At 45.1% G+C, this 22,044-nt stretch overlaps 2 protein-coding genes across 3 annotated transcripts in view; one reads left to right on the top strand and one right to left on the bottom strand.

Annotated features, from left to right (window-relative positions):
- tmem131l (transmembrane 131 like) overlaps positions 1-15,523 on the top strand; it is a 30,095-nt gene extending 14,572 nt beyond the window's left edge. For both annotated transcript variants that reach the window (XM_084686473.1, XM_084686474.1), the window contains exons 6-34: positions 533-649; positions 1,076-1,177; positions 2,619-2,696; positions 3,875-4,043; positions 5,274-5,332; positions 5,435-5,540; positions 5,872-5,980; positions 6,194-6,338; positions 6,514-6,687; positions 7,154-7,223; positions 7,418-7,541; positions 7,634-7,703; positions 7,848-7,957; positions 8,628-8,697; positions 8,906-9,039; positions 9,458-9,600; positions 10,091-10,277; positions 10,460-10,645; positions 10,909-11,058; positions 11,165-11,759; positions 11,926-12,041; positions 12,255-12,424; positions 12,885-13,082; positions 13,510-13,588; positions 13,806-13,912; positions 14,103-14,241; positions 14,404-14,480; positions 14,673-14,809; positions 15,004-15,523. In XM_084686473.1, coding sequence (XP_084542599.1) covers positions 533-649; positions 1,076-1,177; positions 2,619-2,696; positions 3,875-4,043; positions 5,274-5,332; positions 5,435-5,540; positions 5,872-5,980; positions 6,194-6,338; positions 6,514-6,687; positions 7,154-7,223; positions 7,418-7,541; positions 7,634-7,703; positions 7,848-7,957; positions 8,628-8,697; positions 8,906-9,039; positions 9,458-9,600; positions 10,091-10,277; positions 10,460-10,645; positions 10,909-11,058; positions 11,165-11,759; positions 11,926-12,041; positions 12,255-12,424; positions 12,885-13,082; positions 13,510-13,588; positions 13,806-13,912; positions 14,103-14,241; positions 14,404-14,480; positions 14,673-14,809; positions 15,004-15,297 — 4,215 coding nt within the window. In that variant the 3' untranslated portion in view covers positions 15,298-15,523. The remainder of the gene's footprint in view (positions 1-532; positions 650-1,075; positions 1,178-2,618; positions 2,697-3,874; positions 4,044-5,273; positions 5,333-5,434; positions 5,541-5,871; positions 5,981-6,193; positions 6,339-6,513; positions 6,688-7,153; positions 7,224-7,417; positions 7,542-7,633; positions 7,704-7,847; positions 7,958-8,627; positions 8,698-8,905; positions 9,040-9,457; positions 9,601-10,090; positions 10,278-10,459; positions 10,646-10,908; positions 11,059-11,164; positions 11,760-11,925; positions 12,042-12,254; positions 12,425-12,884; positions 13,083-13,509; positions 13,589-13,805; positions 13,913-14,102; positions 14,242-14,403; positions 14,481-14,672; positions 14,810-15,003) is intronic.
- Positions 15,524-16,555: 1,032 nt separating this feature from the next.
- sfrp2 (secreted frizzled-related protein 2) lies at positions 16,556-20,854 on the bottom strand. Its single transcript, XM_084687964.1, has 3 exons — positions 19,843-20,854; positions 19,081-19,161; positions 16,556-18,958 (listed from the first exon to the last, which is right to left on the bottom strand). Exons 1-3 carry the CDS (start codon positions 20,339-20,341, stop codon positions 18,654-18,656), a joined length of 885 nt encoding a protein of 294 aa, XP_084544090.1. The 5' UTR covers positions 20,342-20,854; the 3' UTR covers positions 16,556-18,653.
- Between the last annotated feature and the right edge of the window lie 1,190 nt (positions 20,855-22,044).

Raw genomic sequence — 22,044 nt, 5'->3', positions numbered from 1 at the left:
CCTCCCTCCCTCCCTCCCTCCCTCCCTCCCTCCCTCCCTCCCTCCCTCCCCCTCTCTCTCCCCCTCTCTCTCCCCCTCTCTCTCCCCCTCTCTCTCCCCCTCTCTCTCCCCCTCTCTCTCCCCCTCTCTCTCCCCCTCTCTCTCTATCTCTCTCTCTCTCTCTCTCACAACCTTGTTTTACTAGCCTCTCTCAATAATTTGTGCTTTCTCTCCCCCCACCCACACACACCTCCCTCCCTGCCCCTCCTTCTGTTTGGCCTTTGGGTGACCAGTGTGTGTATTTAAACTTTAAACCTCCATTGGAACTCACTTATTTATATCCTAGCCTCATAGGGCAACCAGTAGTAACAATACATAGTCTTCATCTGTGAATGTCCTCTTTAACACGTGGTATGACTGCTAACTGAACTGAAGACATATATGTTTTACAACAGCCTCAAAACAAGTCATTTCCCTCACCTCCGATAAGACTTGTCTGATTGGTGGAAACAGGGAGTGTAACCTTTGACCCCCTCCATGTGTCATCCCTCAGGTGATTCCGCCCCGAGGGAAGGCCTTCTTTAAACTGGTCTTCCTCCCCACCGAGGAGGGCAGCGTAGAAAACTCTTTATTTATAAACACGTCGGCCCATGGCGTGCTGTCATACCAGGTCAGTCACATGTCCTCCAGACCCTAAGGAGAAGCTTGGGTGTTTCAAAAAACAGATGTGTTGTTCCTCTTGGTGCCAGGAGAACATATTATCTCTAGTGAGATGTGTGGCTAATATACACCAATAACCATTCAACAGTGATATCAGTCCAGCTCTGCTGTTCTTTGTTCTGTTTCTTATGACCACATTTGTTGACTAAGAATGACCCTTCGACTCATGACCTCAGTATTTTGTCACAAGTAACGTACAGTACTTAAATCGGGATTTGGGAGTGTACCAAGTTCTGTTGTGTGTTTAGACTGTTGGTCCTGAAACATGATGGGTGTAGAATATGACGTGACATATTTAAAATCAATCTTGTCATACATCTTACGCTGTACAGTACGCTGCCAAATTCTGAGTGCCTTATCCCCTCCTTCTCTGTAGATGTTTGGTGTGGGTGTCCAGCAGACCACTCTAAGGTCTGTCCAGAAGGACAGCTTGCTAATATTCCCTCACATCCAGAGCATTAAGCTGACCCAAACTCAGGTGTGTCTTTCTCTATTGTCTTCCTTCTGTCTCGCTCTTTCCCTTTTTTTCCCCCTTAATATATCTCTCACTCTCTCCATTTCTCTCTCTTTTCATTGTCTCACTATCTCTCTCACTCCGCCTCTCTCTGCACTGGGTGTACAGTAGACCCTGCAGTGTAGCGGTTGATATGTGACACCCAGCAGCTGAGCTTGCACTACTGAGCTTGTCCTGAAACTGAGCTGACGCGACCCCCTCACAGACACTCGTTGTCTTCCAATAACACACAGCTTACTTTTCAATTCCGTACCTGTTCGTGCATGCAGTCACAAACACCTCGAGGGATGTGCAAGAACACATACACTCGCTTTAGCAAACATGTATGTCAGGTCCTTCTCAGAGCAAGAGCTCGCCTCCACAACAGGAAGTAAGGTGGCTGTTACAAAATGTCATCTTGTGCTGTGAGCCGTGACTCTTGTAAGTGCTCTGTGTTTCCCAGAATGCAGCTCTGTTCCCCTCTGAAGTGGTTTATAGTAATTAAAGCGGGACCCACTTAGCAACATTTTCCACGCAACTAGCTATGTGGCTCCTAAGCCACACTGCTCCCAAATAAATTCAGGGCTATGAACTGTGTCTCTGCTGGGGGAACCCTCTGATAGAAGGTTCCAGGTATAACCGTTTTCATGCCATGTCAGTTACAACAAACATTTGGGGTTGTAACTAAAAAGGAATTTCTAAGAACTAACTGCCTCGTGTCTTTAATATCCAAGTAACTTTGGGGCTTGGCTCTGCAAAGCTGTGGCTCTGCAGGGTTTTCATGTTTTTTAGTTCAAGATCTAAATGAACACCTGCAGCCTCCGCTGCTCATCCTCAGTGGAAGTGTCGGCCATTGTTTCCTATTGAGAGGGGTGTTTACAGAAGTGGGCTCGCTGTTACTCGATGAGTGGGAGCATGCTGCGTGCACAATCAATGTTTCTGGTATTAGCTTTTGTAATGCGGCCCTTTGAGCTGTTCAGCGCATAAACAGGTTTAATTACAGGCCAAGCCTTAGCAGTGAAATTCTAATTTATTTGGTTCTCTCTCTTTCACTCTCTCTTTCACACACTCACTTTCTCTCTTTCCCTTTTTTTCCTCACAGGTGAGGTCACTGTTATTTAATGGCACACACTTTTCTCAGCTCAACACTTTTGATATGAAATAACGCACAAGCACAAATCCAATGCTGTATAAACACTGCCACCTGAGCCAAGCTTAGAGGCAGAGGGCAACACTTTTTTTCGACTTTCAGGTCAAGGATTTATAACAGACAATAGACAGTTGAAACTAGTATTACATTTTTGCCATTTTGGCATCATTGCCCATGTTTTCATTCAGTAGTGTATTTTTTGTTGTTGTTGTCCTATCTGTTAAAGGCATTATAAAGCAATGCATCTGCTTATTGTTTTGTTGTTGTGCTGTACAGGAAGACACATCCAACATCACCATACTGGGTCTAATGTTGGAATGCAGGTTGCCCACGAGTTGGTTCAGCCAACCTCAGGTAACTTAACACTCACACCTCAGTTATAATTACTGCAACTCAGCTAATGCACACTGCAATGGATGACCTTTATTCATACCTATTTAAGGCAAACTCTTTGTAGGGCTAGTTTGTGTGTGTGTGTGTGGTTCCAGGGCTAAACATGCAACTTATTTGTTAGCACGCCAGGGTGGCAAGGAAACAATGGTAAGGAAATGGCTGATGAGGATCTGGGCCACAACACACAGTATGCCCATTAGATGCACTAGCGAATGAGAGTGGTGTAGTGAAGCAATGTGCCACCTGTGATATATTGAATCCAGTCGGTTTCCTGCTCAGAGCCCTGAGGAGAGTGACAGAGGGAGAGACCTCTCACTGGCTCTTTAATTGCTTCCTCACGAGACTGTGAACGTGTGCGAGCTCCCAGGAACCAGGAATCAGACTGATGCAATAGAGCCCATCCCCAGAGACCAAACCCCCACTCTCACCAACATCATCTTTTCCGCTTAGCCTTGGGTTTTACAGATTCAGAGAAAATAAGGAATAGTTTGTGTTGGAAGCTGGTCTAGAATTAGCTCCCTTCCAACCAAGTTCTGGAGACCTGTTCAATTCTGATAATTGACCCTTGGTCAGTTTATATTACGCTCAAACCATAGTGCTGATCAGAGCTCTATAGAGCAGAGAGGACGAGGTCAGTAGTCTAGGGGATGTGGTGGGGTTAGCATTGTTATTGTAGGCGTGGGGCCCAGTAGCTTCTGGCCAGGGCTAGGGGCCCCAGCCAGCCACTCAGACAAGTCCGATATCCACCCTGGCTTCCCAGTCAGCAACTGAGACAGGACTGGCTTTGCACCACTCCGATACAGATCTGTCAGTTTGAATACTGTTAGTCGCAGACTGGGTTAGGAACTGAGATGACAGGAGAAGAGGAGAGAAACAGGGGCAAGTTGCTACCTCTCTGGATTTCCCTGTATATTTACATACACAGTGTACTAGGGAAACAAAGCACCTCCACCTCTCCCCCCTTCATTCTCTGTTCTCCCCTCTCCTTCAAGCTACATCCCTCCCTCCTGCCTCCCTCCTCTCCCTCATTCCCTCCTCTCTCTCCTCTCCCTCTCTGTCTCTCTCTCTCTCTTTCTTCCACCCCCCTCCATGTCTCTGGTGGTGTGTGACCGTGGCTGCTTCCTATTTGCGTCCCTCAGGGATCGTGCCTGCGGGACGAGGAGGGCCTCAGTCTCCACGTCAGCCTGGCCGAGAGCTCCCAGCGGCCTGCCGACATGGACAAGCTCAAGCCTTACGTCATTGAGCACATCCTGGTGGCGCTGGTAGCACCTGCCGCTGCGGGCCAGGCCAGAGAAGGGGCCATCCCAGGTAGGGGTTGCAAAATGTGTGTGGGTGTGTTAGAGAAGAACCTGGAGATGTGGGTTTGCATTGCATGTGTGTTTGTGAGTGCTTACTCTCTAGGGTGACATAGCAGTCAGTATACTCTCCTGCCAACCGTTCTCAGCTTGACTCTCAACTACCGTTTCCTCTTTGTCTGAGGGCAATATCACCATATCAAATGTTCTTATCTTCACTTGTCTGCCTTCTTTTGGCTTTGGAACAGGAAATTGTAGTAGGACTATAAGCCACTACGGGCCATGTCTATATCAGATTATCATTCCTTAATTGTCATAGTTAGCCATGAAAGGAAAGGGAAAGGCCTCAAGTTGACTCAGGACCAGTTTATAGGATCTGTATGATCCCAACATTCATTCAAAACCAACATTACTGTACGACCTCCTTCTTTCGGAGCCCACACTGCTGCGTTTGGCTGTTCCTGATCTCTATCTCAGCAATTATAGCTGTAACAATGTTGTTTACGTTCAAGGACAGAGAGGAGACGTCTGGTATAGTGAGGTTAGTGTTGGTCCCTGGACCCCAGTTTTCCCTGCATCTCTGCACGTCCTCATGGGACTGGGATTGTGTCCATGCTGGTTTCATAGCAGGGTGAAAGCCCCTTGCCACTCAGGATCTTTAGTAGGTTGTTGTTTAAATGTGTTTTGTCCAGGGAAGAAGAAGAAACCTTTGAAAAAAACATTTGTCACCTCACACCTCCTTTACAAATAGAATATGTTGCAATTTATTGAAGGTTTATGATGAAATAAGCCGTAATCACTACAGGAAAACAGGTTTGAACTGGCTTGATGTACACTGTTGATCTTTCAGCCATAACTGGCATCCGCAGTGCAGCACATAATCAATGAGGAGAGGAAGGAGGAGAAAGGAGCAGGCGCTACATCCAGTAGTGCCCCAGGCTCCCTTGCAGAGCAACAGGGAGGTTGAAAGGAAAGCAGTGAGCCAAGTAACCAGCCCCTCTGTGGTGTCAACTCAGCATTTTCCTCCACAGAGCTGCTGCAGTGGAGCTGTGGGCCAGTCCAGTGTTAGGAGACCACATACTCTTAATTACAATCCAGTTTTGCTGCTTTGCAGATGCAAGGTAGCTCATTTGCCAGTGGGAGAGCAGCAACAGTCCCTCTGTGTTCAGTGTTGCCTTAGGGAAGTTGCTGGTCTCGGGGCTGTAAGCAGAAACATGCATGTTTTTTGTTTTTTTTTCAACAGGGGAGCCCAAAGTAGCAGTTTATATATTAAATTCAGGAGTGAAAAAGCTGTATGTAAAAGTAAGTTTTGGCAACAACATCAAATGATGTATACACATATTTCCTTTGACAATACAATTGGGATGTAGAAACAGTTGTAAAATGATATTTGGCTTTCCTCAGGACATGCAGCTCTTATCAAAAGTAGATGCCACTCTGGATATCAGCCAGGTGGTGCTCCAAGAAGAGACCAGGAACCTGACCCAGGTCGCCACGCTGGCTTGCAGAGGTCAGTCCCAGCCCCGCCCAGACATCTGTCACCATGGTGACTTCGACATACTGCAACCACCACCGCCATCTCTAACAACCATTTAGAAAGGAACAGTTTGACTTCCTGTTTCTGAAGCCGTTCTCAAAAAAAGTACACTGCGTTCTCTTCGGTCAGTGCATCCTCAGCTTGGCAGGAGGCCTTCAGATTAGTGTACATTCCAGTTTTGCAGCTCTGCTGTAGGTTGCCGGCTGCAGATTTGGTGCAGGGAAGAGAAAAGCAGAAGTGGCAGAGTAGCACCATGCTGAACCCATTTCCCCAGATTGACCCAGGCTGTTGTAACTGTGTCCAGGGTCGCTACCCGGCCAGGGGGGAAGGTGCTCCAGTCATGTCCAGGTCCACCTCCAGGCCCAGGAAAACCTCACGTTCAGCATCTTCCCTGGACTCCACCTGTCACACAGGTAAGGCCTGGTATCAACCAGCAAAGCTGCTCATTTGCATCTTTTCTGTGAAAAGAGGAAATTCAGGGGTTACACCTAAGCTTTGGAAAGAACAAAAGCAAGTAGAAGTAAAGCCATGAGACCTTGTGGCGTTGACACTGCACAATGAGCACAGCAGTATATGTTAGGAATGAAAGAGCCAGAATACATCAGAACTCCTTCCTGTTTGCGTAGAAGCCCGTGGGTGGAACTGTCCAGTGTGGTGCAGGTGAGACAGAGGTGGGCAGGGCTAGTGGACGTGTGGCTCATCAACCCCCTCAACATGCCCCTCACCATCACCCACGCCAGCCTTCCCCAGCACACACAAGGAGTGCTCAAGGTACCAAAACCAGAAGCACCCCAAGTTTTGCACTTTGAACTCTACAAAAGTAGCTTTTTAGATATTTGATGTATCTAGCGGAGTAGACGTGCACTTTGCGTGTTTCAGTAGCTGACAGCAGCAGAGTTCATAATATCATGTCCTGTGTTGCTGACTGGCGCCCCCTGTCTGCCAGATGGTGAACTTCAGTGGTCCGGTGCCAGTGCCCCAGGGTGACTGCAGGTCGGTCCTGACCCTCCAGCTCCTCAGTAGGAGCCTGCCCCTCAACATGCTCTTCAGCCTCAGCCTCACCACCACCCTGGGCCTCACCCTGCAGCTGCCCCTCCACCTCCACTCCAGTCTGGACAAGGTAAGGGGAGGTCACAATCCTATACATGGGTACTAGCTGTCTCCAACCCTGTTGGCGACAGAGCAACCTTTCCTGTAGGTTTACTCTCCCAACACCAGTCCAGCACACTTGATTCTAACATTAAGCTGGTTGATGCGACCCGAGCAAAAACCTACAGGACGGTAGCTCTTCAGGGACAGGATGGAAGAGCTGGTAACATGAGGTCGAGTCCCTGCATGTTCCTATACCCATCTGTCTGTTGTATTTCCTTTTATCCCAAGAGGGTATTATGATGAGCAAAATGGAACACACTAAACTATAATAACAATAACAACAATAAAAAGAAACGGCAAATGTAGATATGTTTTAGTCTTTACTTAATTTAAAAACAGGCTATACTCTGTTGGTATACTTATATATTCATCTTTCAGCATGTTTTTATGGAATTCTACTGTCCAGCTGTCTGAGTGTTTTTCCCTTTGTCCAGCAGGGGGAGGCAGTGTTTGCTGCAGAAGGGGAGTGTGGACGACTCTGTCCACTCAGGCTGTCAGCAGCAGGTGAGACACAGTCTTTATCCACCTGAACAGGTATTATACCTGTGTGCTCAGACACAGCTGTACACAGGTATTAAACCCATTAGGATTGATTACCGGTGCCCCAGCTTGGATATGTATATCAAATCTGTGTGCGTGCCAGTGTATGACCCATCCCTTACTAAACTGCTGTGTGTGTGTGTGTGTGTGTGGTCCAGGCCAGGCCCAGTGGCAGCTCTCTCTGGTCCCAGACTCCCTGTCCTTCTCCTGGGCTGTGGACAGCCAGCTCGCTGCTGCGCTTTCCTCTCAGTGGCATAGTCGCAAAGACCAGCTGCCCTGCAGGTGAGACACACATGCCCCTTGGATTCCTGTAGATCTGAATAGCCAGTTTCAAATGAATGTGTATACTGACAGGAGGTGTCTCATCTCTGCAGGTGGCCCCGACTCCCAGGGGAGCCCCCCTCTCCTCTAGAGTTTGGTCCAACTCCAGTCAATGAGAGTAAGGTAAGGAACAGAATGGCAGAAGGATGGAAGCCTGGGCTTCTTCAGTCCAGCTCTTAAGTACCGTTTGATGACCACTTTGGACTCTTCATGATCGTTTAGGAATGTTTATGGCAGGTCAGGACCAACCTCTGTCTTCCCTCTCAGGTGAAGAAGCTCACTCTGAAGAACCCCACCCCTTCTGTGGTTTCCATGGAGATCTGCAGCCTCTCTCTGTACCCTGCCCCTTTGGAGGCCCTGGACCTCCTCACCAAATGGTACAGACTCTAAATCAATACACCCCCTCCCTTCCACACACTCCCTCCCTTCTACATACTTCTACAGTAGGTATCTGTACTATGGATGAGTTATGTACTAATGAAAGCAAGTTACCTACAAAACAGTTAACTTCAATGTTCTAGTCATTGTTATTGATTAAGCCATCTCTGATCAATACTAGAATTACTGGTATTCCATAACTACTGGAAGCGTCATTATGACTGCTATATTTCAAACTCTATAATCTCCCAGTCTCATGAAAAATACAAAATTAAAAGATTTCATTTAGTTCATTCAGCATTTTCTATTCTATTTTACCATTGTACTGATTAGCCAATTAAATGTAATAATTGGTATTTGTAAGCAAATTTGCGATATCAATCATGACTGCAAGTCTGTGACAGAGACATTGATAGTTGCTAAGCAACATTTAACTGCGGGAAAGATGTACAAAGAAATGTCATGCGGTCAATATGACCGTCTATGGCCAAAATAGTTCAGTGACTATATATTTTTTCACATCATCATACTGCCTTTTGTGTAATTTGTATAAAAGAAAATGAAAATACAGACACTTTTAGGAAAGTTAGGTACAAGCAGGATTGTATTTGTTTATTCAACAAAGGTATTGCACATACAAGTTTCAAAATGTTCTCTGATGTTTGCCAGGTTCAATATAAGCCCACTGTCTGTCAACATCAGCACCACTGAGTTCACCCTGCTTGCTTCACATCCTAAGGTGAGGACACAATGTATACTGGGAAATGAAGTATTGTTGGTACACAATGGGATATTACTTTGTAGTCTCTGTTGTTTCTTACACAACCACAGTTATTGCCTATAACCTATAAAGATTTCTGATAAAATCAAGGATCCAACCTTTCCTGTTTAAAATATGTTTTTGAAAAGACACTATTGAATGTAAAGCATGTGTGTTCCTCTGACAGGAGGGTGAGGGTGCAGGGGGCGTGAGGGGGGAGGGGGGCCTCCGGCTGCTCCTGCAGCCCTGGGAGACCAGAGAGGTGGGGGTGGTCTTCACCCCCTCAGAGCACAAACCCACCACCACCATCCTGCTCATCAGGTACACACACACACACATACACACACACACAGCTATGATGAACCGTAGCTTTTCTAATGTGTATTTATTGATTCTTCTGGTTCTTGGTTAGATAATGGCAGGATCATGATCAGGTAAAGGAGGGGATCGTACAGCAGTTAGATAATACTGTATAGTTTTGTAAGTTGACTTCTTTAAGATATGTACCATATGACCTTATCACAGTACCACAGCTTCTACCCATCATGCACCAGAATACCCAGGGATACCCATATTTTTAGGGGCCAACAGTAAGGAGATATCTCTACCAATATAGGGTGATAATAATAAAACAATTAAAAAAGCCTTCTCCCCACAAATGTTCAAACCAAACCTATGACCTTGTCCGGTGAACCCATAGTGTATGGACAGCTTGGTTGATTGTGCATGTGTCTCTCAGGAACAACCTGACGGTCTTTGACATGGTGACGGTGCGGGGCCATGGGGCCAAGGAGCTGCTGAGGGTGGGAGGAAAGCTGCCAGGGCCTGGGGCCTCGCTGCGCTTCAACGTGCCCCAGTCCACCCTCATGGACTGCCGCAATGGTGAGACAGTGCTACTCTGCTGTTCAGATCACAGACATGACTGAAATGAGTGGATTTTAGATTTGACCTACATGATGCTTTTATTCACTACTCATGTAACAAACGACTTAATGCTTTTGGTGTCACTCCCTGTGTGGGGGAGCTCTGCATGTCTGGAAGTAGTGTGGGGAAGCCATGTGCTTTCCTTTGTAGGAAACAAAAGGAAGAGATGACCACACACAAACTAACAGGAAAGGTGCCATAACTAACTGAATATTGGAGGGTTTAAAGGGGGAAATAAAATGTGCCTGAAAGAAACTGTATGTAGGATGTAAGCAATACTTGGCACTGCTGCACTACTGATGGTAGCCACCCGAAATGAGCGGGATAGTCGTCGATTGGGGCCAGCTGGTGATCTAGTGCTGAGGAAGTGAGCGAGGAAGGATGGAGTACTGTACATTGTAGTCATTTAAACACCAACCCTCCCCCCTCCTCTTCCTCCTCCTCTCAGGGCTGCGCACCACCAAGCCTCCGTTCTCCATCCAGAAGAGCTTCAAGGTGGAGAACGCTGGAGAGCTGCCGATGAGTGTCGTGTCCATGAGCATCAACGGATACAAGTGCCAGGGCTTCGGCTTCGAGGTGCTGCAGTGCCGGCCTTTCATCCTGGATCACAACACGACCTCGGAGATCACCATCGCGTACGTGGAGCATCCTGTGCTTTGACAGTCGTTTGACTAGATTCATGGGTATTACCATGACGATATTATATTGTTACTGTTACTCTGACCTCCGTGTTGATCTTGCGCTCCGCTTCAACTCCATGTCCTCCTCCTCTTCTCTCATTCCTTATTTTCCCTCTCACCTCTCCTCATCCCCTCAGCTTCACCCCAGACTTCACCTCGTCCTGGGTCATCCGGGACCTGACCCTGTCGACGTCGCGTGGCTCCTCCTTCCCCTTCACCCTCAACGTGACGCTGCCCCACCACATGCTGCCCCTGTGTGCCCAGGTGGTGCCCGGCCCCAGCTGGGAGGACACCTTCTGGGTGGCCACGCTCAGCTTCACCTGGTACGCCAAGCGCCAACACCCTGCATTACTGTAGATACCCCCACAGCTGGCTTCAAGACTTCTACAGCTACAACAAAGCTCTTTAGCCAGGAGCCACTTCTGGTCGAACACAGAATCATTGCTTCAGATGTGTACTAGAGCTACTAAGGGCAATGTGAAGGTGGTGAAAAGATGACTAGGTTCATCAATACGGAGGCTTTGCGATGTTACATTTTTGGATGGTGCCGGTCATGAATAACCTCGTCCTCCTCTCCTCGTCCCAGTTTCTCCCTGGTGGGTGTGTGTCTGATGGCCTTCCACCAGGCCCAGTACATCCTCAGTGAGTTCTCCAACCCCGGCCCGCGCAGCAACCACAACGCGGTGCTGGCCAGAGATGTTGTTCCCGTCAACAACATCACGCCCAACGGAGTCAAGTAGGCAAAACCACACCTTTTTTAGGATTGTGTATTTCGTAGCATGGATTCATATTGCTTGCTCAGTGTAATTAGTTGTTGTTTTGTTTGTGTTGATCCTGTACAGTAAAATGAAGGGCAGCTGCAAGACGTACGTAGACACATGCCACACCTCTGACAAGGGCAAGGGGCGTGGCTCGCCGGCGGTGGCCAACGGCTCCGCCCCTCGAGCCCAGACCTCCACTAAGAAGAGCTCCCCCAGCGCCTCCTCCACCTCCTCCCAGCCCCAGAAGAAACACAAGGTCTCCGTCTACTACAGCAAGTACAAGTCCTCCTCCTCCCTCACCACGGCGACTGTTGCCACAGTGACTGCAGAGGAAGAGCCCGAGGATCTGGCCCCCGGCGACGACGCCCCTGACCCGGTCGTGTGCATAAACAATAACAACAACGAGCCCATGTTTACAAGTCAGGTGGATAAAATGAAAGCAGCAGCAGAAACGACAGCGACGACAACACTGCACTTTAAGGAAGCCCCACAGATTGCCAGGGAAGACAAGGGGCCGGTTGCAGTTATGTTTCCCATGGAAACGCCTGCCGGTTTCCCTGACAACATCCTGGTAGGCCCGGGCCCCAGACCAGGCCTGTTGGTGTGTAGGCCTCCAGAGAAAGGATGCCCACACTACTCTGAAAAGAGAGACACAGAGAAAAGGGACAGTTTTGAGGTGAGAGACCTGAAATCATCTGTTCCTTCCCTTCATTACAACGGGTGCCTGTTTGTATGTGATGACGGTACATAGAACAGTAGACTAGGAAGTCATTGGCTGCCACCAGCATGGCACCATCTTATACCCATGTGTGCTGAGGACCACTATGTGCGTCTCTCTTCAGCCCAGAGAAGAGGAGAACGCCCAGGAGAAGAAGCCAGAGAAGGCAGAGAGCGGGGCCCCGGCTGGGACGAGCAAGGGGAAGAAGATACGCAGGAGGACTGCAGAAGGGGCTTCTGGGTAGGTGGCTGTCGTCAGTCAACATTTACATTATGTCACTATACAAGTATCAGAACATTTACAAAGATAATATTTCTATCTTACCGTGAGACATGGTCAAAATATATAAATAAAGCGCTTCGATATCTCCAGATGAAAAGTCATGTTGGTAGATTTTGAACAGTTATTAAAGGCATTTCTGAACTCATCTCCCCCCCCCCCCGGTCACGACAGAGTGCCTGAACACAGCGTGGTCATGATGGGACAAGAGAGGGACAAGGACCCAGTGTGGAGAACAGGGGAACGGAACGTCAACGGAAGCCACGCCAGAAACCGCTGCTCCGGTGGGAAACCAGACGTAGCAAAGCCTGGGCCCAATCAGGAGAACCCTGTCAAGCAGAGTGGTGGGTTCATCTTTAGGGATTCTTTAATGAATGAATTTCAAAGGCTAAGATCTAAGAGTCAGACTTTTGCTCAATTCTATCCCTGTGATCTTTCAATCTAATTCCTTCACACAGTCCCTGTAGTGAGTGCAGTGCCTGTTGGGAACAGTGGCGTTGATATTTGTCACAAACTGCTCATCCAAACAACACACATGACCCTGAACGTCCTTGGGGACCTGAGCAATACACCTGACAATTCTCCAGAAAACAAAGAGACGCGCACACACAGATTCCTGCTTTTACAGTTACATTTCCTGGAATATTCCATAACACTTGTAGTTAGTATTAATAACCACAAGGTGATGCCAAGCTTAGACAAGACATGATATTTGTTTGTGTCATGTGAAACCTAATCCAAGCATACAGATTAGCCCACAATCGACCTGCTGTGTGGACCTCATGACCGCTGCTCTCCCTCCAGGTGTGTGTCATGTGAGGCCCAGACGGAAGTGTGGGGAGCGGCGAGGGGCCGGGGTGTGTGAGTCGGGCTCAGACTCGGGCAGCTCGTCGGGGAGCGTGAGGGCCAGCAGGGGGAGCTGGGGGAGCTGGAGCAGCGCTAGCAGCATCGAGGGAGACAAGGACGGACGCACACACCACTGCACTACCTCAGCCAGGAAGAGTAGGTTCACACACCACTGCACTACCTCAGCCAGGAAGAGTAGGTTCACACACCACTGCACTACCTCAGCCAGGAAGAGTAGGTTCACACACCACTGCACTACCTCAGCCAGGAAGAGTAGGTTCACACACCACTGCACTACCTCAGCCAGGAAGAATAGGTTCACACACACTGTACTACCTCAGCCAGGAAGAGTAGGTTCACACACACTGCACTACATAACCCTTTGAAATTAGAAATTCTGCACGATACATTATCCCCTGATGTGTTACTCCATCAGTGGCTGGTGTGACTGGATGATCAGAATCAAAGCAAGATGTTGAACCATGTCTGTGTACGCACACGACTGCTACCTCAGCCAGGAATAGCAGCTTCACACAGGCATGCATGATGAATGAATGATGTTAAACCTTGTCTGTGTCTACAGAGGAGTCCATGCCATATAACGTGTACCCAGCAGAGCGAGACTGCTACCAGACCATGAGCTCCGCTTACAAGACCCAGAGGTACCCCACACACATGCAGAGTGGACACTACATGAAAACATATTTAAATTACACAAAATATATTTTATTTTTGTGTGAATATCAGTGTTGATTATACATGCACAATATTGAGAGCTGTTCAAATTTAAAATAAATTTGAAATGAAGTAAATAGGATAATAAATATTTGTATATATATCCTGATCCTCTCGCTGCATGTGTGTGTGTTTGTCCTACAGCATGAATGGCCTGTACCGTAAAGAGCCGTGCCAAAGTCCAGAACCCTCTGTGCCCAACTTTGCCCCCAGCTTTGCCGCCGTGGCAGCAGGGATGGAGAGGAACATGGGTAATGGAGTCCACTAGCTAGGGGGAGGGGAACATGGATAACTGAGTCTTGGATTTGAGAGGCTAACCCTAGCACATAATATACAGCAAAGTAAACAGTGACATATGTCACGGTGTATAAAACATAATCGCTTTATAATGCCAGTTCTGGTGACTGAAGCGCACTCTGTTTCTCTCTCTGTGTGGTGTAGACCTGACTTGTCAGTATCTTCCAGAAGAGACCTGGTCGGCTCCCTCGGTCCCCCTCACCAACGAGTTCAGGTACAATGCCACTGAAGCTGTGACCTACGCACCTCAGCCTCAAGCCCCTGCACCTGCACCTTACCACGGGTAAGTTCTTCACCATCAGACCTTTACACCCATCTATTAAGGCTTTGGAGTTCGGCGTTTTGTGAATCAATTCAAAGACAATGGAGTGGAACTAATATTGCAGTTACACAATTGCCGTAATGCGTGGAATTTGCTAATATAGTTTTTTAATTTCTTTGACAGTTTTCCTTGGAACAGCATTAACAGCCAATGCAACAGTCCCTATGTGTCCAGTGACCAGGGAACCTACATGGCGGGGGGTGGGTATCTTCATCTCTCAACTATCTACAAAATATACCAGCATTTACACAATGCATTCAAGATACAACTATGATCATTTGAATGTTCTTTTTTTATTTATATTATTCAAAACCTTTTCATGTTTTTAAAAGTGAGTGGAAAAGAGGCATATTCTAATTCAGCCCCCCCATCTCCTTTAATCCTTCCTACAGGCAATGCCAATTTCCAGAACAGTTTCTCATGCCAGGAGTCCCAGAGTGCTGCCTATAGCCCCCAGACCAGCTGGAGTGAAGACTGTCCCCAGGAGGTGCCTTCATCCTGGGATACAGCTGGCTGTGTGGGCAGGAAGGTGAGACTCCTGGAACTCTCCTTCAAAATGTCTGACTGGTTGTCATTATGTAGTATAGTTTTAAGATGCATTTTAAGAAAAATTGCACAATGTAGTTCTACTTTACTGTGTTTTTAGTATTTACTTTATATTTCTTTGTGCAAGGCTTCAAGCATCGTCGTCAAGACCTCACATGCCGTTTTGTTTTCTCCCAGACATACTTTCCTGGCACCAGAAGTCTGTCTCCTATGTCCAGCCTATTTGGGTCCATCTGGACCCCGCAGAGTGAGCCTTACCAGAACCACTTCCAGCCTGACCGCTCAGCCCCCATGTCCCCTGTCACTCCCCCCCACGCCCCCTTCAGCCGGGAGCCTGGGGGCTCCTGTCGGACCAAGCAGTACTTCAACCCCTTTGGGCCACACATGAACCTGGACATTTGGAACTCCTCGTCCAACCGCAGCTCCAACTCTCAGCTCTCCAATGACTCTGGCTACTGTGGTGACGTTTAGAGAAAGACAGTGATGGCGAAAATAAACAATGCTATGTAAAAGAATGGAAACAAAACGAATGTGTTTTTATCAATAATGGGGAAAAATGTGAATATTCCTTTTCCTTTTTGTTCCTTTTTTTCCGAATGTTAAATGTTGTGAAAGGGTAAGCTTTTGTTGTATATTTTTCTAGATTTTGCAGTTTCAATCATAGAAAATTAAAAAAAAAAAATGTTTTGTACTTGAACGGGTTTCAGTTGCTTTTGTTCGTAATGTAGTTTCTTTACCTTTCGCCAGCTGAATCCACGCTGCACGATCGAACATTTACATCCTTGGATGAGTGGAATTTTTACCCCATTTATAATGCGTAGTGTCATAAGGGCAATTACACTGTCATGTAGAAAGTACGCTTGCAGGAACCCTCTGTGGCTCAGTGTGTAAGCATGTGTACCATCGAGTCTACTGATAAACAAAGTACCCCTTGTTCAAATCTTGCTCAAACCAATTGATCATTCATTTAACTAATATCAGTTAAGTAATATAGATGTTATTTCCAAATATATAAAAGGGGGACCCTGGGGTGTAGTGGGTTGAACCACAACAACCTGGGTTTAAATCCAGCATGGAGCATAGTGCCAAACACATTCATGGGCCCAGATCCCTGTAACCACAGCACACTCCCCAACTGTCCAGATCCCCTCTCCGAACCATCTTTCCAGGTACCCAACTGTCCCACCAGGAAAGGCTCAACCAAGAGTCTATAAAGAAAAGTTCCTTTTATCAGTTTTATTTATAAATCAAAGAGGAATTAAGCTGTTGGAAGATCCTTCTGCCAGATTTGATCACAAGACCCCTCACACAGTAGCACACATCCTTAGCCACTGAGCTATCAGAGATCATATTAATCTACACTTAACATTTACATTTGACATTGAACTATCTAGTTGTAACAACCTGCAGAGTTGGGGTGTCAGTGAACCTGAAGAAAGCGGGGCTCACCTGTTAGCTCACTGGGTCAGTGTGCATGCTCTGAAAGCTAGGGCAGAAACGCAACAGTATGGGGTCGGATCCAGCCTCACCCTTTTCTGTGTGTCTTCCTTCCTCCATTCTTTTCCTGTCACACTTCAATTAACTGTCCAATACAGCATGTCAAACACAATCCACAATTCAATAAACTGAGGGAAGTAACCATACAACAACTTGTCTTTTTTTTAGATAATGTGATTTTTTTTTCTTTATTAAGGAAAAGCATAATTACTACGGATTACAAATAACATTAATAGCGAATCACATCACATACAAAGCAGATATTATTAATATTAACTGTTATAGTACATCTCATTCAAGTATTTACTTTTTTTTTTTATACCGACTGGTTTTCGGTATGGTTTTGTTCAGTGTATGTATTCGAAAGACAGACTAACATAACTACACGTTTAATATCATTAGAAAACAACTTGCACTTTTCCTCTCTGATGGTTGCACAGGCCTGTTATGTTGAACTAATTCATGCATGCCTTGCTACGACCAAAACGTGCACTTGACTTTGGAGCAGAACTGTTTGTTACCTACAACGTCCCAGATAACGAAATGGAACGAAACATGTCAGTGAAGCCACGACATGAACATCACATAGAGTTAAGGACATCAGGAACACCGACATTTATTTTTGCGTGACACAATCTTTCTTCTGAGGCTGAGGGTAGACTACGGCAGATTGCAACCAATGATGCATTATCGCCACCTAGTGTTCGGCAACCTAAGTGTTCCATAACCTCAAAAATACATATCGCTAACTTCAATATCCCTTCTTCCTGTCATGCTTCCCTTCTCTCACAGTCCAATAAAAATGAAAATATTATGAAAACAGATTTTAAGTGTGCAAGACATATGCATTTTTAAAATGCTTGGCTATGAACCTGTTGTTTATACCTCTTTTTGGGGTAAGTTCGAAACCTGGTTGTATCTGCACCTACAACTTCCTACTTGGGACAATAGAGCAATGAAGCTTCCACATTATCCACAGGGGGGTTGCTGGTATACACTCAGCACTGCCAGAATGACACTCTATTGTGCTCTTGATGTTTCATAATATGAAGATACATTTAAATCATATTTACTTTCATTTTAAAGGCATTGTTCACTTGCCATCAGGACTGGTCGTTAAATAATTGGTAAACTAAGACATTTTGCTGTACTGTGGTGTGTTGAAATGTATAGAACACTAGAGGGATAAACAATAGACATAAGACTGACTGTTCAGATTTTTCTTTATATCAGTGTTCCATAAATGAATATTTCCTTTAATAATAAATCTATTACAGGTTTGTGGTACAACTTAAAATATATGCCTGCCTGTATGTAAATACCAGCTTTGATTGGACACTATTGAATGACAATCATTTCAAATCTGTAACAGTTTCCATCTTTACGTTCCCAAATGTCTTCCACTATTGCTGAAAACTATGTACACGAATAACATGTAAATCTGATATTTACACAGTAATACTTCAGGAAATATTTTACAGGACACACACACATAGAACTGCATTTTTGAACAGAACTCATTAACAAACTCTACTACAAAATCCTGATATTGTTAGTTATGGTCTAAAAACTGAAACAAGACACAGAAACCATGACAAACTGATCTAGAAAAATATTTCATTTATCATTGTTATAGTATATCATATAAAAGGATATAGTGCAGGATTGAGGCTCAAGTACCAAAATATGCCACTGATGAGAAGGCTACAAAGCAAGATATGATGTTTACAAAATAACTAGTCAAATGTGCTTGAACGTCTCACTACAAAGACGAGGCTACTTTTTTTGTATCAGCCAGAGAATATAGCCTGCTATCTCTCATTTTGCTTGAGATAGATAAGTAAAAAAACAAAACACATTGTATTTCATAACATCGTCTCACTATCACATTAACGTATAGCTAAAGTACAATACACCACGTGCAGACTCATTTCAAACATCTCTCAATGATATGCACTGAATATTTCCATATTTTTTATCGCAAATTAAATTAGAATGTGTCTTCCTGTATATTGAAATATTATTGTAGTTGTAAATAATGGAATATGCTACAGTTTGATATCCGTTTACTAATTACATACTTTTCCAGGTGTTTGGTATGTACTCTCTGCATGTTTTTTGTGTTGGCGTGACCAAATTCAAAATTGAAGCACATGAACTACTGAAAGGTGTAGCCATGCCGTGACCACAGTACAAACACTTGATGAGATCATGTGTTGTAGGTAGATACACCTGCAGCATGTTATGGTCACACTGAAGTTGGCCAAGAGGATCAAACGAGGAGCAGGACCCTGTCTGCCTAATCTCGACCTTGATCTCGTCATGCCCACTCAGCACTGCAGCTTGCGGATGCTGCGGGAAATCCTCTTGAACTCCCGTTGACCACGCTGCCAACGCTTGAGGGATGTGATGACCAGGTGTCCGTCCATCTTCTGGCCCATGACCAGGTAGGCTGCGTTGATGTCGTTCATTTCATCACATACGCACTGCAGGCCGTCCTTCAGCCACAGCACTGTCTTCCTCAGGTCGCGTTCCGTCACGCCGTTCAGCTTGTAGATGGTCTTACTCTTGGTTTCTGGGACAATTTTGGTATCTCCGTTCATGTAAGAGATCTCCTTGACTTTGATCTTGAGCGCTAGGTGGGAAGAAGAAGGAACAGGGTGGAGATCAAGGGTAAATTGATGTTTTTAATGGCATTTTGTGTATTAAACCAAGCAAAGCAAGAATATCTGATTAATAGACCTGATTAGGACTTACCAAAGTCGTTCTTGCAGAGATTGTCAACAATTTCATTATCGTTTTCTTCTTTTTCTTTGCAGGCATCACAAACCTTGGGCACTACAAGAGGAATGTGAGTAGATTTAAACTAGTTTTCGAGTTAAGGCATATTCATTATTGCAGAGGCATGCAAGCTCTTACAGGTCTGTATTCATAATACCCCCCATGAAAATCCATTATATATAAAAAAATATATATATTAATTTAGAATCTATTCTTCATTTGATTTACTATAGTAATAAGAGTTATTTTGGCTTTATATGCCTATCCTGTGCCTATATCCTGCCAAATTCATTGTCTCATACATTCCAGGTAGGGATGATCTCAGGGCTAAGCAGTAGAAATGGAACACTCCTGCTGTTTACACATCCCTCTATTAAGGAAACAACCCCGGTAAGCAGGGATGCTGCAGGCTTCAGGTGATTCATATCAGAATGTTGTCAGAAACCAACTAACGCTTAGGAGAACCAAACAGCACCAGCTAGTCTTCATGTGTACAGTATTTAGGACATTATTATTGAGGAATAGACTTATTTAATAGTTGCTAAGTAATTAGTTAAACTTGAAGGAAATGTGTATAGGTAATATGTACATGAGTAAACCCATAATTTCTTAACCTAATATAATTTCTTTAAAACATATCACATAAAGCATTATCCAACGTGACACTGCCTTAAAAATACGATATCAACTTTCTATGACTTATGAAAATATAACTGGAAACCTGACGTAACTATTTACCTTCTTTGGTGACAGGAACAAAGTTATCGATGCCCGCAGGAGGGATGCACAGGTCATTATCGAGTGGAAAGCGTTCGCAATCCAGCATATCTGGCCAGGGAAAGCCAAAGGCGGACATTACCGGTGCGCACCCTTGTTTTACGCTTTCGCACAGCGATCTGCATGGCTGGATGGGCTCGTCTAAGTCGTCAAGACAGACCGGAGCAAACAGAGAGCAAAGGAACTTCCTTGTGTCGGGGTGACACTGCTTCTGGACCAGTGGGATCCAAGACGAAGCTTGCTGCAGAACCTCGTTCATGGTCTCGTGTCCAAGTAGGTTTGGGAGGCGCATTTCAGTGTATTCTATATCGTTGCACAAGAAGAGATTTGCCGGTATCGGTTTGCAATGATTCTTTTTGTAGAACAACTCGGGTTGACCGAAATTGTACAATCCGTGGATGGCTTCCATGCACGTAGGCAATGTCATCACCAATACCATTGGTAAAATGAACCGCTTCATTTTTGTTGATATGTTACTTGGTATAATAATCTAAACTTTCATCCGCGTAGTTTTCAGCATCAGTTCAAGCTGAGAGCCACTGACAGTCTTGGGCTTCAATTGGAACATGAGGCTTTCTTGTAGACTTGATTGGGAGGGGCCAGTGCGTAAAGAGCTCTCATCCATTGGCCCCCTATGCTTGGTTTTACTCCGTCGGGTAAAGTGTTGTATTGGTGGGCACTAGCAGTCAGTCTTGGTCAAATAAACCAAAACGAGATTTCACAACCATTTTCAATTGCAATTATTTTGTCCGAGAGCCTGCCATGTGCATCTTGATGCATAGGTTATTATTTTTGGTCTAGTTCACCAGTTCTGTCATTTTGGGGTCTAAAATAATACAATTACTTGTAATTACAATTACAACAATACAATACTGTTTTGACTCCAGTCCCCCCCAAAACTGCAATGCATCCACTAATTTGTGCATTCTCCTTTGGAGACGTCAACCTGAAATGTGAAGCCCTTTTTTCCCAGATTTTTCAACTTATTCATGCCTTAATTTATCATCATTACCTTTGCTCAGGCCCGATACCACATGGTGTAATAATGTGCTTGTGTGAGAACCAGAACTCAGCGCACTACACCGGCACGCGAAACAGCATCTCCCCCTCCACAACAACTCTGGCTCCCATCCCCTCTCAACACCCTCCAGGCCAGGGTCTGGTCTGCAGACGGCAGAATGTTTGTTCTCAGACCTGACACTGACCTATTTTCTCCTCAAACAAGGGGGAAAACAGATTTTTTTATTTTCCTTGAAACCCTGAAACGTACATTGTTCATGCTAGCAGGATTCTGTGCTTTGACAAGTTGCATTTTGTTAATGTTCTTATTTATTATATTTTCTTTCGAATTCACAGGAATCTTCAACTGTGTGGCTTCCGAGACAAACAAGCCAAAAGGTAATAATCTGACACACTGTGTGGAAAAGTCTATGAAAAAAGTTTATTACTAAAACTGTCATCTGGGGAAGAAGTGCAATATGTTACTTCCGGTGGTCTTGCCATCTCAACCTCATCTCTCAAGACCCCCTTCCAAGTTCACTTGGCAGTTGCTTCAGTTGTTAAATAAGTTGATATAAGCAAATAGCAAAAAAGGGAGGAAAGTGTAATTCAATTGAGAACGCTTGAGTACTTTATTGCGTTTGAATTAAACCTGTCATTAAAGTTTATGGCTTTAAGTGTGCCACATTTCATCAGGGAGGAATAAAGAGGACATGTTGGAATAAGGCCCAACAGTTAGAATTTTTTTCTTTCCACAGTAAAACAAGACAGAACGTATATAAACGACAAGGAGTGCTTGGCATGAATAAACAACATTTCAATCCAAATTAATAGCTGAACGTTTTTCCTGCACCCTTAAATTAGGTGTTTTATTGTTTTGCTACTGATGATAAAATACTTCTCTGTTTCTCTTGGCATGTGCTTTCCTAGATTTAGGACAGAGAAGACATTCCTCCAGCTGAGTCACATGTCTCATAGCTCTTAATTACAGGCTTCTGAAATTGATTTAAGGCATGTATGAATTTTTTGAACAGTCACAGCTTTTAAGATTAAATGATTACAAAATACCTTTTCCACTCCATTCTCTCTCGACAAAAAAACATAAAATCTCAATTATTTTTTCAATCAGGACATGTCTGCATTCTTTTTGTCAGAGCGGGGTAA

Source organism: Hypomesus nipponensis, chromosome 22 (genome assembly GCF_054491055.1).
Source record: "Hypomesus nipponensis isolate SF chromosome 22, ASM5449105v1, whole genome shotgun sequence".
NCBI classification, from domain to species: domain Eukaryota; kingdom Metazoa; phylum Chordata; class Actinopteri; order Osmeriformes; family Osmeridae; genus Hypomesus; species Hypomesus nipponensis.
This window is presented reverse-complemented; position numbering and strand designations above follow the sequence as displayed.